We start from the raw sequence: 12,616 nt of genomic DNA, 5'->3' as shown, positions 1-12,616 counted from the left end.
CCAGAACATGCATCTCTGGATGCTACACAGCTTTGTGAGCACTGACTGAGGTCATGGTGAAACTGGCAGGGAAGTGTGTCCCTTACAACAGCTTTATTCCTAACCCAGCCTAGCATTGAACCACTCTCTTGTCAGTCCTTTCAATGTCTTTGACATTTACTCGGACCTGATTGATGCCAAGCTCCTCCTGCCTCACCATAGGTGGGTCTTTTTAGGTTCCCTGCTGCCATGCAGAACAAGGAGTGCTTCTCTGTGTGTCAAGATACAATTGCTCCATTTGACTCATTCGGGGGAAAGTAAATGAGATCACGACTTGGTATTTCATTGAAAGTATTATTTCTGGAAGGTTTATTGAGCAGAACACGAGCAGTAAGGAATTACTATTTACGGCACTGGGAGCAGAGAGAGAACGGAACAACGGAACAGGGGAGTAGAGAGGGAGAGAGAGAGAGCGAGAGAGATGAAGAGAGGAATGGAGAGAAAGAAAAAGAGCGATGAGAGAGGGAAAGGGGAGAGAGATGGGCGGAACATGGGGACAAAGAGAGGGAGAGATTAGACCTAACCAAATCCTGAGAAAACAAAAAGATAATTACTTGACAAATTAACAAAAAAACAGAAAACTACAATGCTATTTGGCCCTAAACAGAGAGTACACAGTGGCATAATACCTGACCACTGTGACTGACCCAAACTTAAGGAAAGATTTGACTATGTACAGACTCAGTGAGCATAGCCTTGCTATTGAGAAAGGCTGCTGTAGGCAGACCTGGCTCTCAAAAGAAGACAGGCTATGTGCACACTGCCCACAAAATGAGGTGGAAACTTCCTAACCTCCTGGCAAATGTATGACCATATTAGAGACACATATTTCCCTCAGATTACACAGATCCACACAGAATTCCAAAACAAACCCAATTTTGATAAACTCCCATATCTACTGGGTGAAATACCACAGATTTGTGACCTTTTGCCACAAGAAAAGGGCAACCAGTGAATAACAAACACCATTGTAAATACAACCCATATTTATGTTAGTTTATTTTCCCTTTTGTACTTAACTATTTGCACATTATTACAACACTGTATATAGATATAATATGACATTTGAAATGTCTTTATTCTTTTGGAACTTTGAGTGTAATGTTTACTGTTAATTTGTATTGTTTATTTCACTTTTGTTTATTATCTACTTCACTTGCTTTGGCAATGTTACCATATGTTTCCCATGCCAATAAAGCCCTTACATTGAACATTGAGAGAGAGAGAGAGAGAGAGAGAGAGAGAGAGAGAGAGAGAGAGAGAGAGAGAGAGAGAGAGAGAGAGAGAGAGAGAGAGAGAGAGAGAGAGAGAGAGAGAGAGAGAGAGAGAGAGAGAGAGAGAGAGAGAGAGAGAGAGAGAGAGAGAGAGAGAGAGAGAGAGAGAGAGAGAGAGAGAGAGAGAGAGAGAGAGAGAGAGAGAGAGAGAGAGAGAGAGAGAGAGAGAGAGAGAGAGAGAGAGAGAGAATTTGCCTATGTCAAAGATTTACATGGCCAAATGTAAGTTTATGGTCCGTCCACATGGCCTGCTTGTGGTTCTTTATCCACTCATTCAGGTGGGCTGGAATAAGTAACAAATATTCAACCAAAAACTTGATGAATATCAAATAAGTAAATAACTGAATTACATATTATCTATTGATAGATTTATACTGAGAAACATAACAATCAACTTCATCCCGCCCCTGTAAACTCATTACCTTTCAATATTCACATATCATTATTATTCCAACAGGCAATTACCAATATTGACTTTTAAATAATCATTGTGGTGCTCTGAAATTATCTGTCAAAGTAGTATTATACTGTAATTGGACCATTGTATATTTTTCTGTCCTTGGTAAATATGTTCCATCAGTTATTTTTATTTTCCCTTCTTCCTGTATACAAACGCATCCATTCAGACACACACACCCACAAATATACAGACATTGAAAAAGTATAGAGAGAGAAACATGGCTTTGGTGTCACCTAGTGGAAAAGTAAAGTTTTGCATTTCAGATGATAGGAAATGACGCGTCCCAGTTCCCACCAATCAGCACTCGCAGCGCAGAATTCGAAAGTCAACCAGTAGAGAACGGATTTGTGGCTAGTTATTTGACTATGTTATGAGAATTCCTTGTGAAATATACTGATTCTAATTACATTTCACTGTACTGTTTATAACTGAGGAGGTAAGTCAACATTTAAAACGTCGGTATATGTGATTTTACGCAGTTTATTCCACGTATTAGCAATGGAGACGCTGCTAGCGGAGTAGCTAGCGTAGCAGATCAACAACAACATTCAACCCTGAGGACGGGTGTAACGTAGACATGTCATACTCTCTTGTGTTCTGCCAGTTACGTACAGCCATGGCGAGGGAACGGGGCCAGAAGAAGTCTTTCCAGCAAAGCCTGGGTGACATCAAGGAAAAGATGATTGAGAAGAGGAACAAACGCCTGGCAAGCGCCTCTGCAGGCAACAGGGGACGGTCCAAAAGGATCAACAGAACCAGTGGTAAAATATTCACATAATATGCCAACCAGTATCATGTTGAAGATGGTAATGTAAACTTAAGCATCATGGTAGTTAACAACCTAAAATCTGGTCAATTGGACGTAGCTATACCTACTAGTTATCTAGCTAGCTACTATAGTAATTTCACAACTCATATGGTGGTTAACCTTTGAAGAGGAGTATATCTCAGCTAGCTCCCTCTTCTCTCTACAGCGGGCAACGTGAAGCCAATTATCCTGAAGAACGTGCAGATCAATAACAAAGCCCTGGCTCTGGCCCTGCAGGCAGAGAAGGAGAAGGTGAGGCAGGCCAACGGTATCATCCTACAGATGAAGAGGGAGCAGCAGGCCCTCTTCCTCCACCTCCTCATGCTCAAGAAGAGGCTCAAAGATCAGGAGGCGCAGGCCAGTAATGTACAGGTATGAAGCAGCCTGAATTAGAGGTTGACCGATTAATTGGAATGGCCGATTAATTAGGGCCGATTTCAAGTTTTCATAACAATCGGAAATCAGTATTTTTGGGCGCCGATTTTGTTGATTAAAAAAAATATATATATTTTTTTATATACCTTTATTTAACTAGGCAAGTCAGTTAAGAACACACTTATTTTCAGTGACGGCCTAGGAATGGTGGGTTTAACTGCCTCGTTCAGGGGCAGAAAGACAGATTTTCACCTTGTCAGCTCGGGGGATTCAATCTTGCAACCTTACAGTTAACTAGTCCAACGCTCTAACCACCTGCCTCTCATTGCACTCCACGAGGAGACTGCCTGTTACGCGAATGCAGTAGAAGCCAAGGTAAGTTGCTAGCTAGCATTAAACTTATCTTATAAAAAACAATCAATCATAATCACTAGTTATAACTACACATGGTTGATGATATTACTAGTTTATCTAGCGTGTCCCGCGTTGCATATAATCGATGCAACACTGGGGGATGATTTAACAAAAGCGCATTTGCGAAAAAAGCACAATCGTTGGACGACTGTACCTAACCATAAACACCAATGCCTTTCTTAAAATCAATACACAGAAGTATATATTTTTAAACCTGCATATTTAGCTAAAATAAATCCGAGTTAGCAGGCAATATTAACCAGGTGAAATTGTGTCACTTCTCTTGCGTTCATTGCACGCAGAGTCAGGGTATATGCAACAGTTTGGGCTGCCTAATTTGCCAGAATTTTACGTAATTATGACATAACATTGAAGGTTGTGCAATGTAACAGGAATATTTAGACTTATGGATGCCACCCCTTAGATAAAATACGGAACGGTTCCGTATTTCACTGAAAGAATAAACATCTTGTTTTCGAGATGATAGTTTCCGGATTTGACCATATTAATGATCTATGGCTCGTATTTCTGTGTGTTATTATGTTATAACTAAGTCTATGATTTGATAGAGCAGTCTGACTGAGCGATGGTAGGCACTACCATCGTTTTGCCAGCAGCTTTTCGCAATGAAGTTTATGACTTCAAGCCTATCAACTCCCGAGATTAGGCTGGTGTAACCGATGTGAAATGGCTGGCTAGTTAGCAGGGTGCGCACTAATAGCATTTCAAACATCACTCACTCTGAGACTTGGAGTGGTTGTTCCCCTTGCTCTGCATGGGTAACGCTGCTTCGAGGGTGGCTATTGTCGATGTGTTCCTGGTTCGAGCCCAGGTAGGGGCGAGGAGAGGGACGGAAGCTATACTGTTACACTGGCAATACTAAAGTGCCTATAAGAACATCCAATAGTCAAAGGTATATGAAATACAAATGGTATAGAGAGAAATAGTCCTATAATTCCTATAATAACTACAACCTAAAACTTCTTAAGTGGGAATATTGAAGACTCATGTTAAAAGGAACCACCGGCTTTCATATGTTCTCATGTTCTGAGCAAGGAACTTAAACGTTAGCTTTCTTACATGGCACATATTGCACTTTACTTTCTTCTCCAACACTTTGTTTTTGCATTATTTAAACCAAATTGAACATGTTTCATAATTTATTTGAGGATAAATTGATTTTATTGATGTTATATATTAAGTTAAAATAAGTGTTCATTCAGTATTGTTGTAATTGTCATTATTACAAATAAATGTAAAAATCGTCCGATTTAATCGGTATCGGCTTTTTTGGTCCTCCAATAATCGGTATTGGCTTTTTTGGTCCTCCAATAATCGGTATCGGCTTTTTTGGTCCTCCAATAATCGGTATCGGCTTTTTTGGCCCTCCAATAATCGGTATTGGCTTTTTTGGTCCTCCAATAATCGGTATCGGCTTTTTTGGTCCTCCAATAATCGGTATCGGCGTTGAAAAATCATAATTGGTCGACCTTTAGCCTGAATAACTGATTGGGTCATACTGAGTTACTGCTATGGGTGCTTTTCATCACAAAGTTGTTCACTTCCTTTCCTCTGCCCTCGTGTGTGTGCGTGCACGCGCATGCGCGGCTTAGACTGGACCTGCACAGCTCCTTGCTGAACTACCAAATCCAGTGGACACCTCCAGGTGAGCTATTCAAATATCATATCAACTGAATGCATCATATTTCTCACAGTCAAAGAGCCACTGTTTCATGTCCAGTGTGCTTCATCCCATCTCCTGTCACCTTGTGAATGTCATCAATTCCTCCCTGAAATGTCTAACTTTTCCCTTTTTTGTTCCTTTTGTGCAGGAGAATTCAAAGCCAAGCTGCTCTGGAAGATCCTGTGAAGGACGAAGCTCCACTCTCACCCATCAGCTCAGGTATATGAAATGACATTTACCAGACAAAGCATTCTTACAGATTTGAACTGTTAGGGCTTTCACTCCAGAATTGTGACATTACTTTGGATAATTAGACAGAAAATCACAACAACAATGTGCATGTCTGTTAGGATGTGTCACTTTTAATGAACCATCCATGTTGTTGACAAAGACATTCATTCCCCTCTCTCAGAGCCTCAGTTTCCTAAAGGCGTGGGACAAAGCGAAAGTGACGGGCAAGTGGCGTTGCCAAAGACAGTGGCTGTGAGACGTCGCCGGGTGGAAGGCAGAGGGAGGCGATCTGAGCATGTGCGGAAAGGGCGCCGTTCCTCGTTCTATGAGCAGAACCACAGCGCCTCTCCAGAATCTCTCATACAGAAAAAGACTGAGGTCGTAATGGAGAGCCTGGTTCTAAACGCCAGGAGAGGCCAGAACAACATACAGGAAGTGAAGATGGAGAGAGGCAATCCGATTGGCTCAGAGGAGTTCCAGCAGCACTTCACCCCAGAGCCCCCGGCTAAACCAGCATATCAACAGCAGCAACCCCGGAACAAACCAAAACAGGCCCATCCACCGTGGCCTAAGCCCGAACTGGCTGCACGCAAGCAAGAGAGGGGCCTCAAACCGGACCGCCCCCCTCTGAAGAAACCCTGGGAGACCTCTAAACCCAGAGCCCGGTCCAAGAGCCGGGACCGCTCAGCCACACGGTCTAGAACCGGGGTGGCCTCTGCTGCATCTCTCAACACCTCCCTCAACACATCTCAGGGATTCAATGACACTTTTGATTTCGACTGCGAGGACGGGGTACACCTCACCCCCTTCAAGGGTAGCGGACCCAAGGATAACCCCCGAGACACACCCATACAGGAGGTGGAGAGGGAACAGAAACAGAACCCGAAGAGGACTCTGTCGTCATCTGAGTCTAGTTCATCTTCGTCTTCTGAGTCAGAAGACAGCCCCTACGTTCCTCAGAAACGGAAGAGGCGGAGCCCCCGGGACCGGGCCAAGCCTGCCCTCGCTCTTAGAACCAGAGGTCGACCCTGCAAAGCAGCTACAGACAAGGAGAACGGCCCCCCATCCAAACCAGAGTTGTTACATGGTGAGCATTTAACTGTTAACGTAGACAATTAGGATGACTGTCTTTGCAACTACTAATCAGGTATCTTGATGGTTGCTCTGAAGCATTGCTGTAAATCTTCACCTTGTGTCCAGGTAGCATAAAATTATAGTAGGCACAGATGTAGATATGAGGGCTTTTTATATAGGTTTCCACATATTCTAATATAGAAGATGATTGTATCTGTTTAAATAGTTATTCATCTCCTGTGTCTAGCAACCAGAATGGAGGTCTGTTCCACCCCTGTGGTCCTTGACAAACAACTCAAGGAGGAACCAGAAAGGAGCCAGAGCTCGATTTGGATACAGCCGTTGTCTCTGGTTGCCATGGATGTTGCCTTAGAGACCAGCTTGTCTGAGTCAGAGGGTAGTCCCTACGTTCCTAAAAGCCGTGGCGTACGAAAGACACAGGGCCACCCAGAGCAGGCCAAGCCCACCCCCACTCGCAGGGGACGGCCCTATAAAGCAGCCAGAGACAAGGAGAACGTCCCCCCTCCTAAACAACAGTTGTCACGTGGTGAGCAATGAACAACGTACAGATTTATACGTGCAATTATAGGAAAGGATAGGTCATGTGTTGTGTCTGCTGCTTATCACCTGTGTTTATCCAGTCACCAGAGTAGAGGCCAGTCCCACAGCTGGGCCCGCTGAGGTCCCTGAGACAGAAGTCCAATTCCCAGAAACACCTGGGAGTGTCTTTGTTGACAGTCCTGGTCCAATGGCAGAGCAGGGTCTTGAGGGCCACCCAGGTAAGTGGACATGCTAGGAATGGTAGATAGTCTATTGCCATGACTGAGGCGTCATCACAAATGGCACCTTATTCCCTATGTAGTGCACTATATGCAGTTGATGTCGGAAGTTTACATACACTTAGGTTGTAGTCATTAAAACTCATTTTTCAACCACTCCACAAATGTCTTGTTAACAAACTAGTTTTGGCAAATTGATTAGGACATCTACTTTGTGCTTGACACAAGACGTTTTTCCAACAATTGTTTACAGACAGATTATTTCACTTATAATTCACTGTATCACAATTCCAGTGCGTCAGAAGTTTAAATACACTAAGTTGGCTGTGCCTTTAAACAGCTTGGAAAGTTCCAGAAAATTATGTCATGGCTTTAGAAGCTTCTGATAGGCTAATTGACATAATTTGAGTCAATTGGAGGTGTACCTGTGGATGTATTTCAAGGCCTACCTTCAAACTCTGTGCTTCTTTGCTTGACATCATGGGAAAATCAAAAGAAATCAGCCAAGACCTCAGAAAAAAAATGATATACCTCCAAGTCTGGTTCATCCTTGGGAGCAATTTCCAAATGCCTGAATGTACCACATTCATCTGTACAAACAACGGTACGCAAGTATAAACACCATGGGACCACGCAGCTGTCATACCGCTCAGGAAGGGGATGCGTTCTGTCTCCTAGAGATGAGCATACTTTGGTGCGAAAAGTGCAAATCAATCACAGAACAACAGTAAAGGACCGTGTGAAGATGCTGGAGGAAACAGGTACAAAAGTATCTATATCCACAGTAAAACAAGTTCTATATCGACATAACCTGAAAGGCCGCTCAGCAAGGAAGAAGCCAAAACCGCCAAAAAAAGCCAGACTATGGTTTGCAACTGCACATGGGAACAAAGATTGTACTTTTTGGAGAAATGTCTTCTGGTCTAATGAAACAAAAATGTGACTGTTTGGCCATAATGAACATTATGTTTGGAGGGAAAAGGGGGAGGCTTGCAAGCCGAAGTACACCGTCCCAACCGGCAGGCAGGGTAGCCTAGTGGTTAGCCTAGTGTTTAGAGCGTTGGACTCGTAACCGGAAGGTTCAAATCCCGAGCTGACAAGGTACAAATCTGTCGTTCTGCCCCTGAACAGGCAGTTAACCCACTGTTCCTAGGCCATCATTGAAAATAAGAATTTGTTCTTAACTGACTTGCCTAGTTAAATAAAGGTAAAATAAAAATTAAAAAATACCGTGAAGCACGGGGGTGGCAGCATCATGTTGTGGGGGTGCTTTGCTGCAGGAGGGACTGGTGCACTTCACAAAATAGGTGGCATCATGAGGGAGGAAAATTATGTGGATATATTGAAGCAACATCTCAAGACATCAGTCGGGAAGTTAAAGCTTGGTCGCAAATGGGTCTTCCAAATGGACAATGACCCCAAGCATACTTCCAAAGTTGTGGCAAAATGGCTTAAGGACAACAAAGTCAATGTATTGGAGTGGCCATCACAAAACCCTGACCTCAAACCTATAGAATATTTGTTGGCAGAACAGAACTTAGAACAGAACTGAAAATTGCCCCAACTTATTGTGGGAAGCTTGTGGAAGGCTATCTGAACCGTTTGACCCAAGTTAAACAATTTATAGGCAATGCTACCAAATACTAATTGAGTGTATGTAAACTTCTGACCCACTGGGAATGTGATGAAAAATAAAAGCTGAAATAAATAAATCTCCCTACTATTATTCTGACATTTTCACATTCTTAAAATAAAGTGATCCTAACTGACCTAAAATAGGGAATTTCTACTAGGATTAAATGTTAGGAATTGTGAACTGAGTTTACATGTATTAAGATGTATGCAAACTTCTGACTTGAACTGTATATAGGGATTAGGGTGCCATTTGGGACACAAGTGAAAAGTTGTAAATGATGATGGTGGTTGTGTTCCAGAGCAACACAGACAAGATAAAGAGGAGGCTCTGCTTCCTGTCACTCCAGGGGTGGAGGAGGAGATGATGAGGATCGGCAATGTCCTGTCTGGTTTCAGGGACTCCCCCCGTGAGTCTCCTGGGATACCGACCAGCAGCACCCCCCAGAACCACATCTCACACATCCCCAAAACAAGCAAGAGGACAGGTACAGCCCGGTTAGCTGCTTAGGGAATGTTAATGAATGATGCTAAATCAGTGTCCTCTTATTCTTTCACACTACACTTACAGTACCAGTTAAAAGTTTGGACACGTCTACTCATTCAAGGGTTTTTCTTTATTTATAATGTTTTCAACATTTATTTTATTTTTTGTTTATTTTGATCTATTTTCTTTTTAGTTTATTGTTATAATTTTTATTTAATCTTTATTAAACTAGGCTCTAACCGCTAGGCTACTTACCGCACATTGTAGAATAATAGTGACGATATCAAAACTAAGACGTAAAACATGGAATCGTGTAGTATCCAAAAAAGTGTTAAACAAATCCAGATTTATTTTATATTCTTCAAAGTAGCCACCCTTTGCCTTGATAACAGCTTTGCACACTCTCAACCAGCTTCATGAGGAATGCTTTTCCAACAGTCTTAAATGAGTTCCCACATATGCTGAGCACTTGTTGGCTACTTTTCCTTCACTCTGTGCTCCAAACCATCTCAATTGGGTTGAGGTCGGGTGATTGTGGAGGCCAGGTCATCTGATGCAGCACTCCATCACTCCCCTTGGTAAAATAGCCCTGTCACAGAATGGAGGTGTGTATTGGGTCAATGTCCTGTTGAAAAACAAATGATAGTCCCACTAAGCGCAAACCAGATGGAATGGTGTATCGCTGCAGAATGCTGTGGTAGCCATGCTGGTGAAGTGTGCCTTGAATTCTAAATAAATCACTGACAGTGTTACCAGCAAAGTACCTCACACCACACACCTCCATGCATCATGGTGGGAACTACACCGGTAGAGATCATCCGTTCACCTACTCTGCATCTCACAAAGACACGGTGGTTGGAACCAAAAATCTCACATTTGGACTCATCCGACCAAAGAACAGATTTCCACCAGTCTAATGTCCATTGCTCGTTTTTCTTGTCCCAAGCAAGTCTCTTCTTATTGGTGTCCTTTAGTAGAGGTTTCTTTGCAGCAATTTGACCATGAAGGCCTGATTCATGCAGTCTCCTCTGAACAGTTGATGTTGGGATGTGTCTGTTACTTGCACTCTGTGAAGCATTTATTTGGGCTGCAATTTCTGAGGCTGGTAACTCTAATGAACTCATCCTCTGCAGCAGAGGTAACTCTGTGTCTTCCTTTCCTGTGGCGGTCCTCATTACAGCCAGTTTCTTCATAGCGCTTGATGGTTTTTGCGACTGCACTTGAAGAAACATAAGACCTTCATGTCTTAAAGTAATGATGGACTGTCATTTCTCTTTGCTTATTTGAGCTGTTCTTGCCATAATATGAGCTGTCTTTTACCAAATAGGGCTATCTTATGTATACCACCCCTACCTTGTCACAGCACAACTGTTGTGTCCACAAATGAACTTTTAACAAGTCACACCTGTTAATTGAAATGCATTCCAGGTGACTACCTCGTGAAGCTGGTTGAGAGAATACCAAAAGTGTGCAACGCTGTCATCAAGGCAAAGTGTGGCTACTTTGAAGAATCTCAAATATAAAATATATTTTGATTTGTTTAACACTTTGTTTTTGGTTACTACATGATTCCATATGTGTTGTTTCACAGTTTTGATGTCTTTACTATTATTCTACAATGTAGAAAATTGTTGTTTTTTTTATTTAAAAAAAACATGGAATGAGTACGTGTGTCAACTTTTGACTGGTACTGTATATGTTAAACATGAGCAGTGTTCTTCTCTGAACAATATTTGGCTGTATCTTAATCTCTTATATCATTCCTCCACCTCTGTCTGAACCACTGTTCCACTACTGTCAATATCTACCTAAACTTGATACTTTCTTCCCAACGTTTCTGCACTGACAACTCACTTTGTCCTCTCACCATAGGTGGGCTTAGTGTCAGGACTGGGCGGGGCTTCAGTCTGAGTGATGTGACCAATCTTACCCCTGCAGCCTATCGGAAGTTCTCTTTAAAGAGCTCCCGCCCTTCAGACCGATGTTCCACCCCTGTCCCCGGCCGCAAGAGGCGGTCCACGATGACAGTGGACTACAAAGAGCCATCGCTGCACGCGTGAGTATTAAAGTGAAATTCCAAGGGAAGTTTTGAAATGTGTGGGATTCTTTCTTGGTTTACTGCTCAAATGCTTTTTGAAAATGACAACACGTAACTCTTACAGAGCGTAACACTCTCCCATTCATTTAAATGGACAACGAGTTAAAGCAGCAGCAACTAACTTGCGCTGGCAAAAGCAACAGTACACAATGTGGAAAGCGATAAATAACCTATTGTTTCTGCAATGCCCCAGTGTTGCTCATGCCAGTCATTTTTGAAGAGAATCTCTCTCTTTACCACCATCTCTTATCTCGCTCTTATTTGCTGTCCGCCAGGAAACTGAGACGTGGAGACAGGTTCACAGACACCAAGTTCCTCCTCTCTCCCGTCTTCAAACAGAAACCCAGGAAGTCCGTGAAGACTCGGCTGTCGTTGGAGAAATACAACGAGTCATTTGTGGGATGTCGCTGACATGTCTTCACATTGAACACACGTTTTAACCATTCAAGTTAGTTTGAGAGGATTTTTTGTTGTGAATACTTACGTTTTTGTCCAATGAAATGGAGGACAGCTTTGTGTCGATTCTTTGTTGTTCATATGCTGAATTTGGCCAAATCATCATGGGCATTGGTGACATTCAATCAAATCACCCAAAAATGTGTTATTTATCTCTTGATGACTGTATGGATTGTTGTTAGCCACCCATAGAGGGCAACATTAGATCAATATTCTGGGAAGACATCACCCACAACATGTACCTTCATCTGGTTGTATTCAGTTCGCTGTTGTAAATGCAGTATGTATATTTAGCTTGCCTTTTCAAGATCTTTGAATATGTATACTCTACATAACCCTGTTTTCATGTGTAACATGTTTTGATTTTATAATAAACTTTCAGTCCATAATTCCTATTCGGCTGAGTCGTTATTGTCATGTACACACTCGGGTTATACAACACATTTGACTCAATGGTCGTGATAAGACAGAGCGATTGTCTGCATGAAAATTCTGTCACAAGTCACAACCATAGTGACAAGTGTGTTCTCCAAGTGGAATGTGAACAGGTCCGTTGTAAGGATGTGGATTTCTACTTTCCAGAGCTCCTGTCGTCTCGTAGGAGAATGGTGGAAGGAGCTATAGGACGGGCTCGTTATAATGGCTGTAACCGCTAACTAGCTAGCCGCACCACATCAGTTACACTCACTCCCCTTTTGACCTCGTCCTTTTCCGCAGCAACCAGTGATCCGGGTCAACAGCATCAATGTAACAGTATAGCTTCCGCCCTCTCCTCGCCCCAACCTGGGACCCTCTGCACACGTCA

General features: G+C 42.7%; 1 protein-coding gene across 4 annotated transcripts; it reads left to right on the top strand.

Annotated features, from left to right (window-relative positions):
- The first annotated feature begins 2,068 nt into the window (after positions 1–2,068).
- sgo1 (shugoshin 1) lies at positions 2,069–12,200 on the top strand. 4 transcript variants are annotated; one of them, XM_090209104.1, is made up of 11 exons: positions 2,069–2,209; positions 2,378–2,534; positions 2,748–2,953; positions 4,984–5,036; positions 5,203–5,273; positions 5,467–6,372; positions 6,607–6,906; positions 7,001–7,138; positions 9,121–9,258; positions 11,196–11,313; positions 11,631–12,200. In XM_090209104.1, the coding sequence occupies exons 2-11, from the start codon at positions 2,390–2,392 to the stop codon at positions 11,764–11,766; spliced, it is 2,211 nt and encodes a 736-aa protein (XP_090065230.1). In that variant the 5' UTR covers positions 2,069–2,209; positions 2,378–2,389; the 3' UTR covers positions 11,767–12,200. The 4 variants fall into 4 exon arrangements, with proteins under 4 accessions (XP_090065230.1, XP_021428258.3, XP_021428257.3 ...); XM_021572583.3 differs by having other exon boundaries at positions 9,073–9,258; XM_021572582.3 differs by having other exon boundaries at positions 9,073–9,258; positions 11,130–11,313.
- Positions 12,201–12,616: the final 416 nt, after the last annotated feature.

The sequence above is a fragment of the Oncorhynchus mykiss genome, chromosome 18 (genome assembly GCF_057628025.1).
Source record: "Oncorhynchus mykiss isolate SJ-2025 chromosome 18, ASM5762802v1, whole genome shotgun sequence".
NCBI classification, from domain to species: Eukaryota; Metazoa; Chordata; class Actinopteri; order Salmoniformes; family Salmonidae; genus Oncorhynchus; species Oncorhynchus mykiss.
Note: the sequence above shows the minus strand (reverse complement) of the source record. Positions and strands in the feature narration are given on the sequence as shown.